Source organism: Oncorhynchus masou, chromosome 9 (genome assembly GCF_036934945.1).
Source record: "Oncorhynchus masou masou isolate Uvic2021 chromosome 9, UVic_Omas_1.1, whole genome shotgun sequence".
Lineage (NCBI taxonomy): Eukaryota > Metazoa > Chordata > Actinopteri > Salmoniformes > Salmonidae > Oncorhynchus > Oncorhynchus masou.
In genome coordinates, this window is record NC_088220.1 from 70,855,231 (window position 1) to 70,879,510 (window position 24,280).

The window sequence follows — 24,280 nt, forward strand, 5'->3', positions numbered from 1 at the left end:
TCTTCAACAGTGGTATTGAATCTGAGTGACTGAGAATGACTCTCTCCCTTCTCTTCTCATCTTCCCTTTCTGTTCTCTTCTTCCCTCTGTCCAGTCGTGGATAAGGAGAATGTGCAGCTCTCCCCCAGCGCAGCTCTCTCCACCAGTGGACGGATCCGCCATGGCTCTGCCAGTCAGGTGCAGAAACAGCGCAGCTCAGGCAGCTTCAAAAGGCCAAGCATTAAGAAGATAGTATGAGAAAAAGAGCGATGGAGAGAGTAAAAGCCATTCAAAGGCCTTCTGGCCCACCATGCCACATCTTCCTGCACTCCTCTTTTTACCCTTTTTGTTTCCTTGTTTTCATGATGGATGGTGGATCAACCTGAGGATCATTGTTGTTTTGGGGAAGTAGCTGCGTTTGTCTCTGTGTTCCTTTGGTTGTCAGGCATCTGGAGCATTGCAACATGAGAGGTTTGGATGGGTGAAGATACTTGCGTACAGAAAGTTGGGCCCAAAAAAAATTTATTTAGTTTTTGTTCATTAAAAGGACTGAAACTGTCATGGTGACTGAAATAATCCATTCATTCAGTAGTCATCTAGATTTTTTTTCTCATTCTGTTGAATTCTCAAAGAATCCAGATATCAGTTATACATACATACATACATACATACATACATACATACATACATACATACATACATACATACATACATACATACAGTTGGGCAAAAAAGTATTTAGTCAGCCACCAATTGTGCAAGTTCTCCCACTTAAAAAGATGAGAGAGGCCTGTAATTTTCATCATAGGTACACTTCAACTATGATAGACAAAATGAGAGAGAAAAAATCCAGAAAATCACATTGTAGGATTTTTAATGAATTTATTTGCAAATTATGGTGGAAAATCAATATTTGGTCACCTACAAACAAGCAAGATTTCTGTCTCTCACAGACCTGTAACTTCTTCTTTAAGAGGCTCCTCTGTCCTCCACTCATTACCTGTTTTAATGGCACCTGTTTGAACTTGTTATCAGTATAAAAGACACCTGTCCACAACCTCATACAGTAACACTCCAAACTCCACTATGGCCAAGACCAAGGAGCTGTCAAAGGACACCAGAAACAAAATTGTAGACCTGCACCAGGCTGGGAAGACTGAATCTGCAATAGGTAAGCAGCTTGGTTAGGAAATGGAAGACATACAAGACCACTGATAATCTCCCTCGATCTGGGGCTCCACGCAAGATCTCACCCCGTGGGGTCAAAATGATCACAAGAACAGTGAGCAAAAATCCCAGAACCACAAGGGGGGACCTAGTGAATGACCTGCAGAGAGCTGGGACCAAAGGAACAAAGCCTACCATCAGTAACACACTACGCCGCCAGGGACTCAAATCCTGCAGTGCCAGACGTGTCTCCCTGCTTAAGCCAGTACATGTCCAGGCCCGTCTGAAGTTTGCTCGAGAGCATTTGGATGATCCAGACGAAGATTGGGAGAATGTCATATGGTCAGATGAAACCAAAATATAACTTTTTGGTAAAAACTCAACTCGTCGTGTTTGGAGGACAAAGAATGCTGAGTTGCATCCAAAGAACACCATACCTACTGTGAAGCATGGGGGTGGAAACGTCATGCTTTGGGGCTGTTTTTCTGCAAAGGGACCAGGACGACTGATCCGTGTAAAGGAAAGAATGAATGGGGCCATGTATCGTGAGATTTTGAGTGACAACCTCCTTCCATCAGCAAGGGCATTGAAGATGAAACGTGGCTGGGTCTTTCAGCATGACAATGATTCCAGACACACCGCCCGGGCAACGAAGGAGTGGCTTCGTAAGAAGCATTTCAAGGTCCTGGAGTGGCCTAGCCAGTCTCCAGATCTCAACCCCATAGAAAATCTTTGGAGGGAGTTGAAAGTCTGTGTTGCCCAGCAACAGCCCCAAAACATCACTGCTCTTGAGGAGATCTGCATGGAGGAATGGGCCAAAATACCAGCAACAGTGTGTGAAAACCTTGTGAAGACTTAAAGAAAACATTTGAACTCTTGTCATTGCCAACAAAGGGTATATAACAAAGTATCAAGATAAACTTTTGTTATTGACCAAATACTTATTTTCCACCATAATTTGCAAATAAATTCATAAAAAATCCTGCAATGTGATTTTCAGGAAAAAAAATTCTCATTTCGTCTGTCATAGTTGAAGTGTACCTATTATGAAAATTACAGGCCTCTCATCTTTTTAAGTGGGAGAACTTGCACAATTGGTGGCTGACTAAATACTTTGTTGCCCCACTGTACATACATACATACATACATACATACATACATACATACATACATACATACATACATACATACATACAACTTATTCAGTGTAAGAACTGGACAACTTGATGTTTGGTGACTGCTGCATTATGTGACATAGAAAGATGAGTGGGCGAATCAATGTTGGCGTCCGTGTTGGACCATTATGACATTGAAAAAACAGAGGGATATTGAACCTGTATACTGAAGGGCAGACTCTTGCCTCAGCTCCAACCCAACAGTCTACTCCAAACCAACCCCACTACTGCCTCACACCACCACCTCACAGCAAGGCTGCAGCAGCCAGTCGCCACCTCCATCTATGCCGGGTTGACCAAATGTCGTTAGCAAAACCTTCACACCACAGTCTTAACCTGGATTTGGATGCACATTGTCATTTTGATTCTTCCCAGTTGTGTACATATTTATGTATAGAAAGGATATACTCAATAATAATAATAATAATAATAATTGGGTTGTTTTATCCATGGTGTGCCTTTGTCAGGGTTTTCCGATACATTTAGTTTGTATAATATATATATATGTATAATTGGTCTGGAAAAGAACAGGTAGTAATTATATAGAGACTATTGTGTTGACTCTAGGTGAATGTAGAGGTGTGTTAACTATGTCATGATCATCAAGTATACTATCACCAATAATACCCTGCTGCCTGACAGTATTTAACCTGTACAAGTAGTCCTCACTAAATATTGAAGCTATTCTTTTTTAAACATTTGCCATGCAAGAATATGAATTTTAAGATACTGTAAAAACTTGTAAATATTTAAAGGCCTTTATTTTATTGATTTGTATCATTTTTTTCGCTATATTTCATTTGGATTGGTTTACAGTTCTGACCGTGACTAGGAAAATGAAGTAATATGCCAAACCCCATCAGTATTAGCAACTACTTGAATACTTAAATTGACATAATATACAGTTGAAGTCAGAAGTTTACATACACCTTAGCCAAATATGTTTAATCCTGGTAAATATTCCCTGTCTGAGGTCAGTTAGGATCACCACTTTTATTTTAAGAATGTGAAATGTCAGAATAATAGTATAGAGTGATTTATTTCAGCCTTTATTTCTTTCATCGCATTCCCAGTGGATCAGAAGTTTATATTCACTCAATTCGTATTTGGTAGCATTGCCTTTAAATTGTTAAACTTGGGTCAAACGTTTCAGGTAGCCATCCACAAGCTTCCCTCAATAAGTTGGGTGAATTTTGGCCCGTTCCTCCTGACAGCTGGTGTAACTGAGTCAGGTTTGTAAGCCTCTTTGCTTGCATGCGCTTTTTCAGTTCTTCCTACTTATTTTCTACAGGATTGAGGTCAGGGCTTTGTGATGGCCACTCCAATACCTTGACTTTGTTGTCATTAAGCCATTTTGCCACAACTTTGGAAGTATGCTTGGAGTCATTGTCCATTTGGAGGACCCATTTGCAACCAAGCTTTAACTTCCTGACTGATGTCTTGAGATGTTGCTTCAATATATCCACCTAAGTTTCCATCCTCGTGATGCCATCTATTTTGTGAAGTGCACCAGTCCCTCCTGCAGAAAAGCACCCCCACAACATGATGCTGCCACCCCCCTGCTTCACGGTTGGGATGGTGTTCTTCAGCTTGCAAGCATCCCCCTTTTTCCTCCAAACATAACGATGGTCATTATGGCCAAACAGTTCTATTTTTGTTTCATCAGACCAGAGGACATTTCTCCAAAAAGTACAATCTTTGTCCCCATGTGCAGTTGCAAACCGTAGTTGTGCAGTTGCAAACCGTAGTTTGGCTTTTTTATGGCGGTTTTGGAGCAGTGGCTTCTTCCTTGCTGAGTGGCCTTTCAGGTTATGTCGATATAGGACTTGTTTTACTGTGGATATAGATTATTTTGTAAGTGTTTCCTCCAGCATCTTCCCAAGGTCCTTTGCTGTTGTTCTGAGATTGATTTGCACTTTTCGCACCAAAGTACGTTCATCTCTTGGAGACAGAATGCGTTTCCTTCCTGAGCGGTATGATTGCTGCGTGGTCCCATGTTGTTTATACTTGCGTACTATTGTTTGTACAGATGAACGTGGTACCTTCAGGCGTTGTGGAAATTGCTCCCAAGGATGAACCAGACTTGTGGTCTGCAAAAAAAAATTCTGAGGTCTTGGCTGATTTCTTTTGATTTTCCCATGATGTCAAGCAAAGAGGCACTGAGTTTGAAGGTGGGCCTTGAAATACATCTACAGGTACACCTCCAATTGACTCAAATGATGTCAATTAGCCTATCATAAGCTTCTAAAGCCATGACATCATTTTCTGGAATTTTCACAGCTGTTTAAAGGCACAGTCAACTTGGTGTATGTAAACTTCTGACCCACTGGAATTGTGATACAGTGAAATTATCTGTTTGTAAACAATTGATGGAAAAATGACTTGTCATGCACAAAGTAGATGTCCTAACTGACTTGCCAAAACTATAGTTTGTTAACAAGAAATTTGTGGAGTGGTTGAAAAACAAGTTTTAATGACTCCAACCTAAGTGTATGTCAACTTCTGACTTCAACATATATCAAAATATTGCTGTTGATCACTGTGTAAGTCTACCACCTGTCTTAAGATTGTGTGATACAGAGTTGATTGCATTGAAGTTCTGGTTTGATAAGATTCCAATACATTTTCCTGATTTCCTATTCACATACACAGAGGTGTCTCTTCTCTCTGGTTGAATGAGGTTGAATGAATTCTACCTATGAGTTCTCTCCTATGGCCAAATGAAAAGTTGTGAGGGGAAATGAGGGCGGCCATTACTTTGTCTGAAAGTCGTTGTTCCTCTAAAGTACCAGAGTCATCCACACCCTTCCTCTTGATTATAACATTTTCATTTGTGCATATCAGTAAGGCTATATGGTGGAAGCTCTACCATTACACTGCGTATACCCATCTCGATTCCTGACCCTTTGTATCTGCAGACATGGAAGGGTTGGGAACGGCTGTTCATGAACAGTCATTGGGACAGGACCTCAATCCCAGATGCCCTTGCGTCAGATCCAGGGACACTGCACCAAAGACTAGCTTGCACTATGGGAAAGGATAATGAGGATATCCATTCATTCAAAACATGTTTTAGAAATGTTGCTCTTAATGAACCATGATTACTTTTGTGTGTGTGTGTGTGTGTGTGTGTGTGTGTGTGTGTGTGTGTGCGTGTGTGTGTGCGTGTGCGTGTGCGTGTGCAAAGCTGTCAAGGCAAAGGATGGCTACTTTGTGGAATCTCACATTTGAAATAGATTTGAATTTGTTTAACACTTCTTTTTGGTTACTACATGATTCCATATGTGTTATTTCATAGTTGTGATGTCTACACTATTATTGTACAATATAGAAAATAGTCAAACTAAATAAAACCCTGGTATCAGTAGGTGTGTCCAAACTGGTACTGTATATCAGAACTTAAGAAGGGTACCAAATGCAATTTACACAGTTGGATAACAAGGAAACCAAATAAATGAATAAATATTGTTTTTGAATCCATGTGACAACTAAGATTAGACAACTGTCAGGGAAAACAGCTTGGATTAATTAATCAGCAGAGTAATCGTCAGAACATGTCAGTTTTCCATAGCCGCCTTCAGGATCTAGAATGGCCTTTTGGTGTCCATTGGGATGACAAGGATATATATTGTGAGTAACCATAGACTCTCAAAATGAGTGGTTGGCATGCACTATTCTGATTCACAGGCAAGAGTTTTGTGAAGTTGAATAACATAAAATGTAACATGTTTTATTTGAGGTGCAAAATATTTTGTCACTGGAGTGTTGTTCCAAATGTTTTTCTTTAAGTGGTATATTCACATTTTTTGTACAATTTGAAAATGGTATATTTACTATACTGTAAATACTTGTGATAATATTGTATAATTTCTTTTTTTGTAAAGCAGTAATTTACTGTATAATGTGTATAACACATACATGTAATTATTCCATTGTTAATAAAAGTTTTGGGCTCCACTTAAAAGCCATGATTTGTTTACGCCATCTGAAGTTATTGCTGGTGGAAATGTTAATGAAAAAAATCTACAATGCAGAGCACAACCTAGTCCTATGGGAAAGTCTCAATTGCATCTCCTCGCGCCCCCGCTCTTCTTCAAACCCCATTGGAGGAAAAGGTCAGAGGGGAGGGACTTCTGACTTTCTCATCCAATGGGTTTTTGAGAAGTTGGCGAGGAGAGAGGACGCAAAGGAGAGTGCTAATTGAGATAAACCCACATGTTGGCGGTGCCCTAATTGGGAAGGACGGGCTATTGGTATTGGCTGTAGCGGAATTTAATGGATTCGTATTTGATGCTATTCCATTGTTTCCTTTCCAGACATTATGTGCCGTCCTCTCAGCAGCCTCCACTGGACTTCTCTCAATGTGTCCAATGAGACAATGTACTGCAAGGACATCAGTTTCATATCAAATTACATTATTTAGTTAAAGGACTACTGGGAGATAATTGTGTCCTTAATTACAATCAAACTTGACTGCATCTGTCTAACTCCGCGAGACTACCTTCTCTATTGTCGTCTCTCTTCTGCACCATTATCGCGAGGTTTGATCAGCTGTTAGGTCTGTTTTTAGAGTCAAGTGCTTGGACGGTCAACACGTGGGGAGGATAGAGAAAGAGAGACAGACACAGTAGGGGTACACGTTGGGATTGAGTCAGGCCCGGAAAACGTAACATATCACGATCATTAAATTCACTGTGGCGGCACGGTGGACGTTTAAATACTGTAAGTATAATCCAAAAGTGTTAGTGTGAAATTGACAGCCATGGGCCCACAGATGTCAGATTGATATGTAGTCTAACTACATTCTAAATATATCGAGTTGTTTAGCCGGTTGGCTACAATGTTTCGCTACTACGTATTCCATTCCAAGAAATGGAACAGTCGTTTTATTATTGGTTATAAATATTCTGCCACTATAGTCATCTGCAGCCCATGTCATTGAGTGTGTAGTTCACGCAGACATCGAACTGTGTAGTTTATTATGCGTTCTAAAATGACAACGGTCTCAAAATATACATGTTATGTTAATTTTGTGGTCTGTAGTCACCATTTTGTGTTTATGAGTTTGCTTGGACGGATCATGTGAATTGCTAGCAAACAAGGTGGCTATCCATCATGTCCAGTTAGCAAGCTAACGTGAATGTTTCGGGCCCCACGATGCAGAGTTAGCCTAGCATTTCCAGGCTAGCCTACATGGCGACCACAAGATCATAATGCAAGATATATGCGACGTTTGGTCACGAACTACTGTCTTGATTCTCTGCCAGGACACAATTGAAATGATATTGCCCCTACATTGTAGCGGATTTGTTTGTCGCATGCCTAGCATCAACACTGTGAATGGAGTGTCAGTCATAGTTCAGACTCAACGAAGATGGCTAACCGTATTCTAATGGTGGCTTAATGAATTAGGCACGTAAATGCACTGTTTCACCAAGATCTCGAATATATGTTTGGTTAAATCATGAATGTAATAATGTTTTGATTTTTAACTCGTGGTCCATGGGTTTTTAACGGGTTCATCAGTGTTTGTTACAATAGTGTAGGGCTAATTTGATAACGTTACATTGTAAATCAAGTGCTGCGGCCTACCATGTTTTTATTACACTCAAGGTGTAGGTCATAGCTAGCAAGTTACCTTGCCCAGACATTATGCGGCTATTGCTCAAGCACTGGGAGCCTCGAAACTTTGCCAGTTGGCCTACATTTAACAGCGTCATTTGTCAGTCTCTGCTTTGGAATGACAATGGGTAGCTATAGCCTTGCTGTAGGTTATTAAGTAGCGGTGCATAGGCTATTTCTGAAGACCCATAGCAGCGTCAAGGCAATTGTAGCCTGACACTTTAATTCAGAGGTCCGGTTTTATGGGACGCTGTCGGCTTGCAATGAAACTGTAATTTAAATATTCGCTATCACAAAATTATTATTATAGGGTCTATAATAAACTATTGTTGTTCCCGCTTTTTAAAGTACTGCTATGGGAATAATTATCGTAGGATAGCCTACAACTGCTGACCAGAAATCTCTCGACTGGGGAGAAGCATTATTATCGTGGGTATGCTTTGCAAGGTTGCCTCGTATTCCAAGTGCAGCATCGCTGTGTAATAAACTGCTCGTGTTCAGTGCATTGAATGGTTTGTGAAGTGTAAAGCAAATGCCGAGTGACCCTTCCCTCGTCTACCTCCAAGGTCGTACATATCTCATCTTGATTCTTTCGAGTCTACAGTCAGGCCTACTAGGCATGCTGTGGGTGGGTGTACAGAGCGAAACACTAACCAAATCCTTTTATAAGGTACTGGAGTAACTTTGTTTAGTTGGCCGTTATTCTAACCTTGTCAAATGTGAATGTCAGAACAATTTATGACACTGGATTTTCGGGGGTGGGTTTTGCAGTCCAGAACTTTTCCTGTTGAAAAACAATATCCCACGTATAAATAAGTACACACGTAATCGTACCGAAAATATGTTTTGCGCAAAACTGCAAACTTCAAGGAGTTGGTCTGAAGAGTGCACTCTTGTCACTGTCCTCCCCTTTGCTTGAGGGAAAACTAGAGGATCAATAGACCACTAGGTAGCCTAGTGGTTAGAACGTTGGGCCAGTAACGAAAGGTTGCTAGATCAAGTCCTGGAGCTGACAAGGTAAAAATCTGTCGTTCAAGGCAGTTAACCCACTGTTCATAGGCCGTCATTGTAAATAAGAATTTGTTCTTAGCTGACTTGCCTAGTTAAATAAAGAACAAAGGCCCACCCCCATCTTATGCCATGTCATGAATACTTGGACTATTACAAAGTGACTTTCGTTATGTAAATCGGGTGACTCAATTAGGTGAAAAGGAGCCTGGAGTGCATCTTTAACAAAAAAAGCTAACAAGGTGTCATGGACCTTCACACAGGGTCTGTCATGTGAAACTAGTCTGCAGAATGAGAGGAATCTATGATGAACCAGCTCTGAGTACAGCATATAAAGTGAGACATTCCAGCACGTTGTTTAATCCAACATGGTATGTCGTATTTTTATAGTATTGTATGTGTTTTCTACAATGTAGAAAATAGTAAAAAATACTTTAAATGAGTAGCTGTGTCCAAATGTTTGACTGGTACTGTAGTTGTGGCTATCAAGAAAATGGAGGGTTTAGGAGCAAGTGTTGCTTGAGTATTTTGTGCCAAACAGATGCTGTTAGATTATATTAGTGAATGCTGACCATTTGGAACAGTGTAAACAACATTAAATAAGTGTACCAGAGAGTCTGTTCTAACGAAAATTATAAACTGGGTGGTTCGAGCCCTGAATGCTATTGGTATTTGGCCAATATACTACGGCTAAGGGCTGTATCCAGGCACTCTGTTGCTTTGTGCATAAGAACAGCCCTTAGCTGTGGTATATTAGCCATATACCACACCCATTAATTTGCTTAAAAATAATATATGTAAAGCCTTTATTACAATAGACTAAAAACAGTTGCATGCATTTGTGAATTGCAGTTTATTTTTTAGGCTAAATATTCGAAGCTCCCTTTGTTTAATTTTAAAACTAAAATGCCTGATTGCATTTCAAAGCATAAATGTCTACTATGCTGTGTGATTGCATGAATTAATTAATGATTGATACAGTAGCCTTTTTATTGAAATATCAGCCTATGTAAGGTATTAAGGCTAAACAGGAAACACTCTTAGGCCTACAACTTGATGATGGTTATGCTAGGCTGCTATACAAAGCCTACTAATGATAACATCATGACTTATGATAATGAGGGTGATGATAATAATTGTAATAAGAATAAGGAGATCAAGAAAAAGGAGGGTATAGGAGTGAGCGCTGCGTGCATATTATGTGATGAACGGGTGCTGTTACAATATTTTTCTGCCTGTTTGGGACAGTGTAAACAACACTAAATTATAAGTAATGCCATTTTGTTCTAACCACAAATTGTAAAGCCTTTATTACAGCATAGCAAAGATTTAAAAACAGCTGAGTCTGTGAAATTGCTTTATCCGACATTTTGCTGTTGTGAGAGGCTTGGCGCTGACAGAATCTCGATGATATTAAACAAATACTCAGAGAAGCAGGGACTCTTGTTTATTGTTTACTCCATGTGTAACTCTGTGTTGTCTGTTCACACTGCTATGCTTTATCTTGGCCAGGTCACAGTTGTAAATGAGAACTTGTTCTCAACTAGTCTACCTGGTTAAATAAAGGTGAGATAAAAAAATCTTTAGCTATATTTGGAGGATTTTTAAAGCCAAGCAGAGTCCCAAGCATTTAATAGTTAGGCTATTAGATTATAGACCTAATTAAACTGGAGTGTCCTCTATACTCAATTTTCTTAGACAATTAGGCTAAGACGAGCTATTTCCTTGTTGCTGCTTCCTCCGCCGCATTGTTGTCAATCCCAATATGCAGGTAAACTTTGATATTATGCATGTAGCAACATAGGGAAATGTGCAAATTCTACAGCGCAATGAAGATTGTTTCAGAACCAAGGATGGCGACCATATCTAACGCAGAAGAAAACGCGTTTCTTATAAAATATTCGATTTTTTTTTTACATAATATAACCATATGCAATTTCACATGTTTTAGAGTGATAGACTGCCGTCCCTGTGGCCTCCACAATGGATTAGTCCACTGAGACAGGTGCCAATCAAAAAGTGAATTGCGGCTGCTTAACTGAAGAAATCTTTGGGCAGCCCAAATTAAAGGACACAAACCGTTGTGCCTGGCACCTACAACAATACCCTGTTTAAAGGCACTTAAATATTTTGTCTTGCCCATTCACCTCTGAATGGAACACATACACAATCCAGGCCTAAAAATTCTTATTTAACTTGTCTCCTCCCCTTCATCTACACTAATGTGAGTGTGACATCAACAATAGATCATAGCTTTCACCTGGTCAGTCTGTCATGGAAAGATCAGGTTAATGTTTTGTATACTCAGTGTATGCTAATGATAGAAGCTACACAATCTATATAATTTGCCTACAGAGAATATTGAAATGGACAGCAAGGGATGTGTAATTTGCTAACCAGGGCACCTTGTCATTCACTATGGAACATGACACCGAGGCTCTGTTTTGATAGAGAAGTTACTGGGTCATGACAAAGGGAGAACAGGTTTTGAAATGGGTTGACACAGGCAGCCCTTTTTTTCTGCTAGTTGTTCTTTTGACCAATCAGATCAGCTCTGAAAAATATCTGATGTGATTGGTTAAAAATTGGGCTCTTTGTGTAAACGTAGCATTGGTGACCATGTCGAAGAAACCCACATTTTTGATCTCTCCGCCCCACTGAAAACAACCCTCATCTTGGTTTCTCTGGAGGCATTTGAAGGCTACCTGATTTTCCCCTGCACATCAACATCTTTACCCGAGTCATTTTTAGGGCAGCCCACCATTCACCTATAATCCTATGTCATTCATCAACAAGCCTCTTACAGGTTCCTCCATCAGGTGAAATACGTGAAAGTTCTGTGTGCCTCAGTTTTGGGGTATGAAGAAACTGAAATTTTGTTAAAATCCCAGTGACGAGAGCCTCCTCACAGACAGCTCACATTCAGATAGGCTATCATGGCCCCGGCTGTCCACCTGTACAGTGCAGACTGACTCTGTCAATTCCAGCTTTGCAGCGGCCTGGAACGCGCAGAACACAGTTCAAAGTCCATGTCCATGGTGATCAGACCTGGCTCGTGTGTGTGTGTGTGTGTATTGGTGCTTGCTATGGGGCAGTGGAAGCCCAGCTGCCACACACCCTAGTAGGCTGTGGAAAGAAGAAGGGGGGGGGGGGGGGTTCCTTCCTTCTACAGGCTGGACCTGCTCTCGGTCTGTTAAGGAAAGGCATGCACAGACTTCATTTTTTTGATATGGAGTGCTTTGACCAATCAGCAGTGGAGCAGCTGGGCATGCTCAGTAGGTACAGGGAGGTTAAACATTAGCCCTGGTGGTGGCACAACCGCTCCTCCTGCTAGAAACTAGATCTTTGTGTTGCAGCTTGTTTTGGTTCACAAGTAGAAACAAATATTACTTCTCAGCCACGGTAATGGGAATTTCTGTCTTTGAACATTTCTCAACGAGGCAATAGAAAACCATGGTGTGACCTATGTCTAGTCTGGGGATTTTATAGGCATACATGTATGTTAGGTTCAGGCTGCTGTCTTTCTTCACTGGGAGCTGTTGACAAAAGTGCTATGTCTTCAGTGTTTTATGTATTCCACAGCATTGTGCAGTTCATCAATTCAAGTTGTGTGGCATGAGGAAAGGAATTTGCAGGAATGATTTCACTACTTTACTGTAAGTCATTTGTTAGTCTAGGCCTATTCACAGGAGTAACACCTTATCAGGTTTCATTTCAGTAGTTTCTTAGAAGCTCTGCTCCCACCTGTAAACTGCCATGATAGTTTTTAAAGAATTTCTTGTAAGTCTTTTTGGCCAAGCTACCATTGGACAGTTTCCTTTTGACCATCACATGTTGTTCTCCCAGTGCCGTGCTTATTGTCAGCTGTGTGAACAGGGCTGATGCATTTGGAATCTATTTGCCGCTCACATACCCTTCTAGTTTCTGTGGGCGTGATTACACACACACTATAGAATACCTGCTATGGTCTTTACACTATATTACCCAGGTGTATTATGCCATTTTTTGGGGGGGTGAGTGTCAAATGAGACACAGGCTATTCAAAATGTTAACTACTGTCTTAACTTTAATATCTTGTTTGACACTATAATCCTGCACTCCAAATGAGTGAAACTAAAATACTCACAGATCTCCCTCCAATAAGCTAACCTTAGCCTTTCTCGGTCTCTTTCTCGCTCTACAGGTGTAGCTGCTAGGGTCCTGAGGAGATGCCACTGAGGTTCCGGTCTATTGTCCCGTACACACTGCCTGGAGTGCTGGCGCTTATAGGCTGGTGGTGGTACATCTCGCGCAAGAAAGAGCAAATCACCAACCATGACAGTGAGGAGGGGGCAGCGGCCATGGGCTTGCTGGCGTCCCCGGCCCCCAGTGATGGCAGCAACGGCCTGGTAGAGAAAGGGACAGTGTCCCTCTGCGCCACAGCCACTACCCCCACAACCAGCAGCAGCAGCTGCAGAGACGGAACAGCCAGCAGCAGAGTTAGACCATCCAAGGCCAAAGAGCAAAGGTCAACAGAACAGGAGGTCATAGCACAAATTCACATCCCAGCTATTAAGGCCCAGGCAGTAGAGGTACAGAGTACGTCCTGTTCACCTACAGAGAGGGCCTCCCACCACCCAGACAGAGCCAACGCAGTCACAGACCCTGGTGTAGATAGGTGCCAACAGACACCCAGGAGCAGTTCTTCTCCTGCAGCCTCACCCTTACAAACACAGAACAGGAAGGAGAGCTGGGCTCTCCACGGAGAACACGGGGCCACTGGGCAGAGACCGCCAGTCGCCATTGCCTATGTTACAAATCCGGTGAAATCAATGGTTACTGAGCAGGTCCCTGCTTCAGTGAAGGAGGCCATCGCCACAGCATCAGAAGCACTTGTTCTCTCCCAGACGGCCCACGCCACGAGTTCCTCCACAGCAGCAGACCTGATGAATGCAGAGAGGCCTGAGCCAGAGGGGGAGGTGGCAGCAGCACATGAGGCAGCAGTGGCCTTCAACCAGAACCTACAAGTGGAGCTGGTGGCTAAAGATGCCCTCCTGGTCCCCTCCAGCAGTACCAAAGATGAGCTGCTCTCCTCGTCCTTCATCCCAGCTGAGACACCGGCCCAAGCCCTGAAAGTAGTCGCACATGAGCTTCTTTTCCCAGAGACCCCCACATCTTCGCAGGGCTCCTACCATGCTGTTGTGACTAGTATTTCGGCCTTCCCGGCCCAAGGCCACCAGCAGGAGAATGGGGCCCCCTGCAGCAGCGAGGAGCTGGAGGACCTGGCAGCAGGTCTGATCACTGAGGTCATTTGGGCAGCCACCCAGGAGGTCCTCAGTGTTGCCTCCTGTCCAGAGACCTGGCTCGGCCAATCCGCTGCCGAGCCCTGCTGCAGAAGCACCCCGCTGGCCAATGGGAGGCCATGCTCTGAGCAAGAGCCACTCACAAGGAACATGCAGGAAGGGTCCTCCCCAATAAGCCACACTGAGATGGAGTGGAGAGCGCAGCAGAAAGAAGGGATGCCCAACGGTTGCCCGCCCGCCCCCGCATGGGAGCCAATGGGGACCGCAAACGCACTGAATAACCCCTGGGTGGCAGCAGCAGCATCCTCGCAGGTGGGGAGGCGTGAGGCCAGCAGCGTACCTGTCAACCTGGACAAACTGAAGGGAAATGAAGGGGCGATGGTGGCCGAGGACTCAGCCTGCAGTACGTGCCACTCTGAGGATGGGGTCAGCATTGAGGACCAGCAGAGCAGGGAGAGCCAGGAGGATCTGATCCAGGTGTCAGGGATGTCTGAGGGGGAGGGTGGTCTGCGCCAGGCCCCAGAAGAGGTAGTGACCACAGAACAAGTGATGGCAGCCCTACCAGGCCATGTACTGGGGGCTGTTGGTGAAATGAAGAGGCTCAACGGCATGGCCCTGAGGAATGGTTCTCACGGGATGAGTGAGACTGAGACCGATCAGTCTGGAGGTAAGATTACAGACCACACAGTGTAGTGGAGTCAGGCTCATAGCAGCACAGATCTACACATGGCTGAGGGGAATGTTTGATTGGTTGGTCTATCATTTGGAAAGTCACCGGCTTTGGTCTTAGATCTGGTAAAATAACTGAGATCACCAAATAGTAGCTGTAAGAGTAAATGTCTGAAGTGGGCCAAAACAAGTTGCCCATCTAAGAAATGCTTGCAGAATCATGTTGTGACTACCAGCTAGTCTGCCACCAGCAAAAAAAAAGCATACAGTTGAGGTGATGGTATTCTTTACTGTACTTTACTTAATGTTCTTTGCTGTTGATGGTGGCTAATACAGAACAGTGAGGTGGCTAGTTACCTTTCATAGTGTAGGTTGAAGTTAGTCTCTAGATGCTGTTTTACTACTTACCACCCTGAGGCTATAGGGACTCTAGCTGTGTTTCTACTAGATACCACCCTGAGGCTATAGGGACTCTAGCTGTGTTTCTACTAGATACCACCCTGAGGCTATAGGGACTCTAGCTGTGTTTCTACTAGATACCACCCTGAGGCTATAGGGACTCTAGCTGTGTTTCTACTAGATACCACCCTGAGGCTATAGGGACTCTAGCTGTGTTTCTACTAGATGCCACCCCGAGGCTATAGGGACTCTAGCTGTGTTTCTACTAGATACCACCCTGAGGCTATAGGGACTCTAGCTGTGTTTCTACTAGATACCACCCTGAGGCTATAGGGACTCTAGCTGTGTTTCTACTAGATGCCACCCCGAGGCTATAGGGACTCTAGCTGTGTTTCTACTAGATGCCACCCCGAGGCTATAGGGACTCTAGCTGTGTTTCTACTAGATACCACCCTGAGGCTATAGGGACTCTAGCTGTGTTTCTACTAGATACCACCCTGAGGCTATAGGGACTCTAGCTGTGTTTCTACTAGATGCCACCCCGAGGCTATAGGGACTCTAGCTGTGTTTCTACTAGATGCCACCCCGAGGCTATAGGGACTCGCTATGTTTCTACTAGATGCCACCCCGAGGCTATAGGGACTCTAGCTGTGTTTCTACTAGATGCCACCCCGAGGCTATAGGGACTCTAGCTTTGTTTCTACTAGATGCCACCCCGAGGCTATAGGGACTCGCTATGTTTCTACTAGATGCCACCCCGAGGCTATAGGGACTCTAGCTGTGTTTCTACTAGATGCCACCCCGAGGCTATAGGGACTCTAGCTGTGTTTCTACTAGATGCCACCCCGAGGCTATAGGGACTCTAGCTGTGTTTCTACTAGATGCCACCCCGAGGCTATAGGGACTCTAGCTGTGTTTCTACTAGATGCCACCCCGAGGCTATAGGGACTCTAGCTGTGTTTCTACTAGATGCCACCCCGAGGCTATAGGGACTCTAGCTGTGTTTCTACTAGATGCCACCCTGAGGCTATAGGGACTCTAGCTGTGTTTCTACTAGATGCCACCCCGAGGCTATAGGGACCCTAGCTGTGTTTCTACTAGATGCCACCCCGAGGCTATAGGGACTCTAGCTGTGTTTCTACTAGATGCCACCCTGAGGCTATAGGGACTCTAGCTGTGTTTCTACTAGATGCCACCCTGAGGCTATAGGGACTCTCGCTGTGTTTCGGGAGCTGTACTTTTTGCTTAGAGGGCAAGTTGTGATGTCAGCAACGGGAACAACCACACCCAAAGCCTGCTGGGTGTTCCTGAAAAGGTTAGTGGTCACACAGAAGGTGAAGCCTCAGAACAGTCCAGTGAAGGTGTCATTGTGTTTTTGTTCTGTCAGAGCAGCACTGTGATCAGATATGCCTGGTAAGAGCCATAGTGGTGTGCACGTGTTGGTGGACTTTGGATTAATGTTGGGTTTGTGGCCTTATGCCCTGTGTGTCATTTGTTTGATTAATAGCTCAATGACTTGTGTGTGGTGGGCTGAAGTGGGTGATCTGGTGTATGTGTCTTAAACTTTGAGTTGTGTGTGTGTAAATGTGCACATGTCTGTCTTTATTTAGTTTTTTTTTTACGTTTATTTATCCACTTGTGTGTGTGTGTATGTGTGTGTGAGGGTACATGTTTAGGTTAGACTCCAGTCATGTTTGGATGTGTAATTGTGAGTTGGTAAAAGACCTGTCTGACTCAGGACTGTGTGTGTCTGGATGTGTTCAGGCTCGGATGTGAACAGTATGGACTCGGTGGATAGTGGCTGCACCATGGGGGCTAGGGACAGTAGTGGCAGCCCTGCCATGGCTCTGGGCTCTGAACTTATCGTTTGGGAGATTGAGGTGCCAAAGGTGAGCCTGCTCCATCCCAACACCCACACCCAGAGACTTGACTAGTATTCAGAGGAAAATCCACTAGTTCCTTAGAAATGAGTCTCTTATCACATTAATTCAAACCCAATATCTCCTTGTAATGTCTTCTTCCGTTTCTGTTCTCTCCCTCTCTCAGCATCTGGTGGGTCGGTTAATTGGGAAACAGGGGCGATACGTGAGCTTCCTGAAGCAAAGCTCTGGTGCAAAGATCTATATCTCCACCCTGCCTTACACTCAAGAGTTTCAAATCTGCCACATAGAGGGTGAGTGGGGTAGTCCTCAAACGTCAGGAGCACATGAGTGCTGAAGATGGTCTACTGGTAGTAGAATTCTGCTGTTTTAATGTGTTTTCCTACTAGGCTCCCAGCAGCAGGTGGACAAAGCCTTGTCCCTGATCGGGAAGAAGTTTAAGGATTTGAACCTGACCAACCTCTATGCCCCCCCACCTCTGCCGCTCACGTTGCCCTCGCTGCCCATGACCTCCTGGGTAAGCATGGTACCTAGAGAGCCTGGAGGGTTGTGCAGGGTTCCCTTCTCTTTCTGTCTGTCTCTCAAATCTGTTCAAACATGCTTTATTTGCACGACAGTTAAGGTGCTGCTAATTGATTTGAAAGAAAGTGGATTAACTTAAAGAATGAGATGTTTGCCCTTATGGCTTCTCATTTGAAAGTTGTTAACTCTGTTTTTTCTCTCAGCTCCTGCTCCCCAGCGGTGTAACTGTGGAGGTGATCGTAGTGAACATTGTATCGGCGGGTCACCTCTTTGTCCAGCAGCACACACACCCTACGTACCACGCCCTACGCAGCCTGGACCAGCAGATGTTCCTGTGTTACTCCCAGCCAGACACACCCACCCTGCCCTCGCCTGCTGAGGGTAAGACCCCCCCCCCCCCCCCAAGGAGGAACATGGATGTCTTTTGAACCAGTTGTGTGTGTGTGTGTGTGTGTGTGTGTAATCCAGACTCGATGCTCTCCCTCTCTCTGTCTCAGTGGGGGTGATCTGTGCGGCGCCGGCGGTAGAGGGAGCCTGGTGGAGAGCCCAGGTCATCTCCTTCTACCAAGAGACCAGCGAGGTTGAGATCCGATATGTGGACTATGGTGGCTATGACAGAGTGAAGATTGACACACTACGGCAAATAAGGTGCCCCCCCCCCCCCCCCAGACTCTGAAGGCAGAAAAAGCATGGCTAGTTGATGCACATTTTCAGAGTTTCGGGCAATTTCTTTCCAACTCAAGTCTATTCAGAGAAAGTTGTCAGAACTGGAATTCAGAAGAACTGTTATCTTTCCATACTTTCAAAGCTGTTTTCATTTCATTTTCCTTCATTTCTTAAGTTGACTTGTTTAGGTAAAATAGACACCAGTCCTGCTAGGTATAGTAGCCCGTCATTGTAAGTAAGAATGTGTTATTAACTGACTTGCCTTGTTAAATAGAAGTCAAATAAAAAATTAAGTATTCATTCAACCATTTTTGTTTGGAAATTGTGCCCCCCTCTGGTCAAATAGTTTTGTCATATTTAGAGAGAACGGAATGTTATGTCAGAAGGGATGGTGGGTCTTTCTGCTCACTGACTGAATGCTCTTATTTCAAATCTGTATTTTCAGGTCAGACTTCGTAACATTACCGTTCCAAGGTGCAGAAGTATTACTGGACAATATCGCCCCCCTTCCAGGTAACATCAAATAGCTAAAGAAAAGGACATGGTACAGTTTACTTGCGATAGATGTCTTATTCTCAAGGACACTTTCCAAAATCAAGAAACTTTCCCAATTGAATGTCAAACTGTTCCAAAGTCAGCCTGCCTGTGGAAGGTCATCAAATCTGCTGTTGTCATTTATGTTAACAAGTCTGTAAATGCATCCATCCACAGGAGAGAAGAGCTTTTCAACCGAGGCCTCCTCTGCACTGGAGGAGATGACGAGAGGGGTAGCACTGCTTGCACAGGTACCAAAAATACAGCATCTAGCACCAGGCAGCTAACTGGAAGACACTGTCCTATACTGCACTCTGCTGCACTGTACTCTACTCTACTCTACTGTAATGTACTGTACGCTCCACTGAAGGAAATTGGTTGCTAACCTGGCTGTTTCCTTTCTTCCAGGTCACAAACTACGACAACAACACTGGTCTCCCATTGGTCCAGATGTGGAACATGGTTGGAGAAGAGGTACGTTTACTTTTTTGGGAAGTTTAGACAAAGTATTTCAGTGTAATTGTAAGCATTTCCATTTGGTGAAGTGGATATTCTTTCATTGTGGTGTATGGTTCATTAACTTCTGTATTTAACAATGCAAGACATTTTCACCTAAACATTCTGATGGCTGGCAAACCACTCGGTATTACACTAATATGATGAATCTATCTTTCTCTCCATTTCCATCCAGCTGGTATCAGTTAACCGCACACTGGCAGAGCGAGTGATGGGTACCTGGGTGGACAGCTTTTGAACCTTGCTGCCCCCCACCCGTCAACCCTTTCTCAGTTTTACCACACCCCTCCTAGATCCCTTCTTCTGACCTAATCTCTGGAGTCTGACCCAACCAGCCCTCCAGAAACACCCCATAACACTTCAATGGATGAACACAACCACTGGATTTAAGAATAATTTGTTTTTTTGGGGGCATTTTTACCCTAGATTTCACAAAGAAATAAAAATGGTTGTATGCAGAAAAAAACATGAAGTACTGCTTCAGAATAAGCCAACTCCCCTCCTCTCCTCCCCCACACACCAAAAGAACTTAAAGAAGGAAAATAAAGTACTTGTACATTTTAAAAATAGATCTATATTGTAACTAAAGGTCGATCTGATTTTTCGTCCTACCTGACATTTCACTCCACAACTTTGCCTGTGGATTCTCATCATGCTGTGGATGTATATCTCAACTCAATAGGAAACAGTGTCTATGGAGAACTAACCTCACTGTCAGCTGTAATTACATGTATACACTTGTATAGTGATATCAACGGAATTGGGCTTTGAAGACTGGGTTAAGTGTGGGGTTTCTATATTGTATGTAGTGCAGTAGCCATACCCCATTTCATGTGCCGGCAGGCTGTGTCTCGTCGTTTGGTCTCATCATGACAGCCTGGGACATACAGGCCTGGGGGGGCTAAGAGTGGCGTCTGGATTCATGGTTGTGAATGACGACCTCGTCTGTGGAGACAAATGTAGATCTCCGCTTTGTTGCCACTAACCACAGTCAAGGAAACGGACAGGGTGGGGGTGATTCCTTTCTCCAACCACCTGACTGGGAGAATGTGCAGAACCGGAATCCCAGGAGTCGCGTGAAGGCCCGCTCATCTGCCCTGGCCTCTCCAGTCTGTACAACACTGTGGCCTTATGGAGAAACCAAACGGGCTTCCTTTTCTGGGATCTCCAACTGACCTGCAAGCAGACCAACCTGACCCCTCTTTCCCCATGCAATCGCTAGTTGCCTTCAGCGTCTATCCATTGTCCTGCCTGACATCTCAGCTGATGCACTCACCACTACATTTCAGATCCACTACTGTTGTCTGGCACTGGAGTTGAGTCTGGGACTTGATGTGGAAGGGTAGGGGTGCACTAGCTCCCCCCACACTTTCTTGACTGACTCCAGGGGCCTCGCGCAACTCTTGGTGCAACTGTCTAAGGACTTTGGGGGAGGACACCGCCGTGCGGTTAACATTGGTGTGTGTGTGGAAACACTACAGCCACGGACAGGCCTCTGATACCTGACCAGGAACTCTTACAAAGCATCTTACGTTAACGTAATTTAGCCCTGCTCAGTCAGGATAGGCTCAGTGCTTATATTAAAATCAGTCTGTCTCCTAATATGCATGTTAACCTGCCCAGGTCTGCGTCCTTCTTATCGTCTTCACTGTGTTTTCTTCTACATACTACCCCGTAACATTATTACACTTTATATTTGTGCCGTTGCAGTTTCCATACTTACAAGCAGTTTAATGGATCCAAAAAGTCTTGCTGACAACACGAGGTTTGACGGTGTTTTTGTAGCCCATTTGCACTGTGGGAAATGAAGTCCTTGACAGTATCGGTCCTCTTCACTCAGCAGCGTATGAAAGTGAGCCATGAGAATCAGTCTCACACTGCAGATATTATTGTAAACGATGGGTTCATATACTGTATATCTGCTTTGGTCTTGTTGGGTTTTGCATAGGAATTAATTGCTTTGTCATTTATTGAACAGAATACACTTTTTTTTTTTTTTTTAAATATTTAACTGCTAATTTTTGCTGATGGGTGGTGTTGTCGCCCCCCCCCAAATTGAATTGCTCTGTTAATAAGACAGCTTCCGTCCCTCTGCTTGGTCTTATTGAAGTTGAGAACCAGGATAGATTTTGGATATTACTTAACGGTTTTGCTTGACTATTCCTGCATTACTATTAAACTTGACAGTGTTGGCATGTAAAACCACATGACAATACTTACTTCCTATACATATTGATCACATAGGTTAACTGCACTTTATCAACCTTGCTGCTAGAGTATATATTTCACACATTTTGTGTGATTGATTGAACCATGTTTCAGGAATGGTTAGTTATGAGGTTGATGCACATGCTGCAAGTTCAGAAGGCAGCTGTTGCAAGGTGTTTTTAAATGTCAGTTATTAGGCAGTCCAGTGTTGGTACTGTATCTCCCCTACCCAATAACTATTAATGTTTCTGGAACCATAAGAAATCAGGCTTCTAGCTACTAGACTGAACAAAAAATATAAACGTAAAATGTTGGTCCCGTGAGCTGAAATAAAATAAACCAGAAATGTTCCATATGCACAAAAAGCGTATTTCTCTCAAATGTTCTACACAAGTTTGTTTCCATTTGTTTTCGTGCGCATTTCTCCTTTGCCAAGATAATTCATCCACCTGACAGGTGTGGCATATCAAGAAGCTGATTGAACAGCATGATCATTACACAGGTGCACCTTGTGCTGGGGGACAATAAAAGACCACAATGCGCAGGTTTTATTCACACAAGACAATGCCACAGATGTTTTGAAGAGTGTGCAATTGGCATGCTGACTGCAGGAATGTCCAACTAAGCTGTTGCCGGAGAAGTTTGTTAATTTCTCGACCATAAGCCGCCTCCAACATCGTTTTAGAGAATTTGGCCATATGTCCAACCGGCCTCACAACCACAGACCACGTCACCACGCCAGCCCAGGACCTCCACATCCAGTTTCTTAATTTCTTTCTGTAATAATGCCCTTTTGTGGGGGGAAAACTATTCTGATTGGCTGGGACTGGCTCCCCAGTGGGTGGGCCTATGCCCTCCCAGGCCCACCAATGGCTGCACCCCTGCCCAGTCATGTAAATCCATAAATTAGGGGCTAATGAATTTATTTAAATTGACTGATTTCCTTCTATGAACTGTAACTCAGTAAAATCTTTGTTGCATGTTGGGGTTATGTTTTCGTTCAGTATAACTTACAACATATTCTAGGGACTTACATGTCATGGCTTGCTTGGGTTCGAGTCCAAAGCTGGCGTGGAGCAGGAGCCATATTGTTTGATATTTTCAGCCCCTTCACTTCATGTTTCAAAGAGCCATTTCAATCAATGTCCTCTTCTCTTTGATTCCAGCTTGATTATGTCACAATCAGTATAGATTAATTACTCCATTGAACCAAATGACACCCTTCTGTCCTGTCACCCAAACTCCTATCATGCTTGATCGAACTAGAATTATTTCTTAGACTTGTGCAGGTCTGTGTAAATAAGATATTTCACTGGACTTTTGTATAACACTGGAAACAAAGGGAACATGTGTTTTTTGTTCACCCCTTCCAAAACCGCTCATTGTTCTGTTGGTAGGACTGGTTTGAAGTGTTTGCTTAGCTAGATAATTAATCATTTGATTATTTAAATGAGTATGAAATCCAGCCCAGAGCATTTAACATGTACAGGTCAGTTTTTGCGAGGCTCATCAAAGGTTTGGTTCTTGGTTGTACAGATCTATTAAAAAATAAAATAAAGTTATAAAAAATGCTACTCTTATGTTCTGAAAATGTTTGTCTACATTACACCATATACGTGGAGGTGAACATCTAGTATACAGTTTATGTCCAAGCAATGTCGATTCAATACTCCCACATGCACAGAATCACATATAGCACTTTATGACAACTGTTGATGTAAAAAGGGCTTTATAAAATTTGATTAAAATTTCATAGCAAACAGTTAAAGGGCAACTCCCACTTTTCAACCTCATTTTCATTGTCTCCAGTCCATTGTTTACATATGTGAAAACAGTTAATTTCTACATTTTATAGAAAAAAATCCAGCCTGATATAGAGGTCCTGGATGGCAGGGAGCTGTGCACAGTGATATACCGGGCCGTACTCACTACTCTCTGCAGCGCCTTGCGATCGGATGCCAAGCAGTTGCCATACCAAGCGGTGATGCAGTAAGTCAAGATTCTCTCAATAGAGCTGTAGAACCTTTTGAGGATCTTAGGTCCCAAGACAAAACTTTTCAGCCTCCTGAAGGGTGCTGTTGTGCGTTGCCTTCTTCACGACTGTGTTGGTGTGTGTGGATCATGATAATTCCTTTGTGATGTGGTCCACTACTGCACTGAGGATGGGTGTGTGCTTCGCCCTCCATTTTCTGTAGTCCACGTTCAGCTCCTTTGTATTGCTGATGTTGAGGGAAAGGTTGTTGTCCTCGCACCACACTGCTATGTCAAGTCAATTCACATTTTATTGGTCACATACACATCGTTTGCAGATGTTATTGTGAGTGCAGCGAAATGCTTATGCTTCTAGATCTGACAGTACAGCAGTATCTAACAAGTAATATCTAACAATTCTAAAACAAAACCTAATATCTAACAAATTCCACAACAAAACATAATACAATCTAGGAAAGGAAAGGGATAAGAATAAACAAGTATAAAATATATGGATTTGCAGTGACAGAGCGGCAAAGATGAAATAGATAGTGAAGGATACAGTTTACATTATATACATATGAGATGAGTAATGCGAGATATGTAAACATTCTTAAAGCGGCTTTATTAAAGTGGACAATGATATCAAGCAGTCGCCTCTGTGCTAGTGGTGGCTGTTTTA

The 24,280-nt window shown here is 43.4% G+C and overlaps 2 protein-coding genes across 4 annotated transcripts in view; both read left to right on the forward strand.

Annotated features, from left to right (window-relative positions):
• LOC135546572 (neurofibromin-like) overlaps nt 1–6,289 on the forward strand; it is a 133,987-nt gene extending 127,698 nt beyond the window's left edge. For 2 of the 3 annotated variants that reach the window (XM_064975120.1, XM_064975121.1), the window contains one exon: nt 95–6,289. In XM_064975120.1, coding sequence (XP_064831192.1) covers nt 95–237 — 143 coding nt within the window. In that variant the 3' untranslated portion in view covers nt 238–6,289. The remainder of the gene's footprint in view (nt 1–94) is intronic. The other variant, XR_010456598.1, reaches the window with a different exon arrangement.
• Nucleotides 6,290–6,876: 587 nt separating this feature from the next.
• On the forward strand, nt 6,877–23,201 carry akap1b (A kinase (PRKA) anchor protein 1b). Its single transcript, XM_064975123.1, has 11 exons — nt 6,877–7,043; nt 13,135–14,900; nt 17,066–17,190; nt 17,348–17,474; nt 17,571–17,698; nt 17,907–18,084; nt 18,201–18,351; nt 18,815–18,882; nt 19,081–19,154; nt 19,312–19,377; nt 19,595–23,201. The coding sequence occupies exons 2-11, from the start codon at nt 13,160–13,162 to the stop codon at nt 19,655–19,657; spliced, it is 2,721 nt and encodes a 906-aa protein (XP_064831195.1). The 5' UTR covers nt 6,877–7,043; nt 13,135–13,159; the 3' UTR covers nt 19,658–23,201.
• Nucleotides 23,202–24,280: the final 1,079 nt, after the last annotated feature.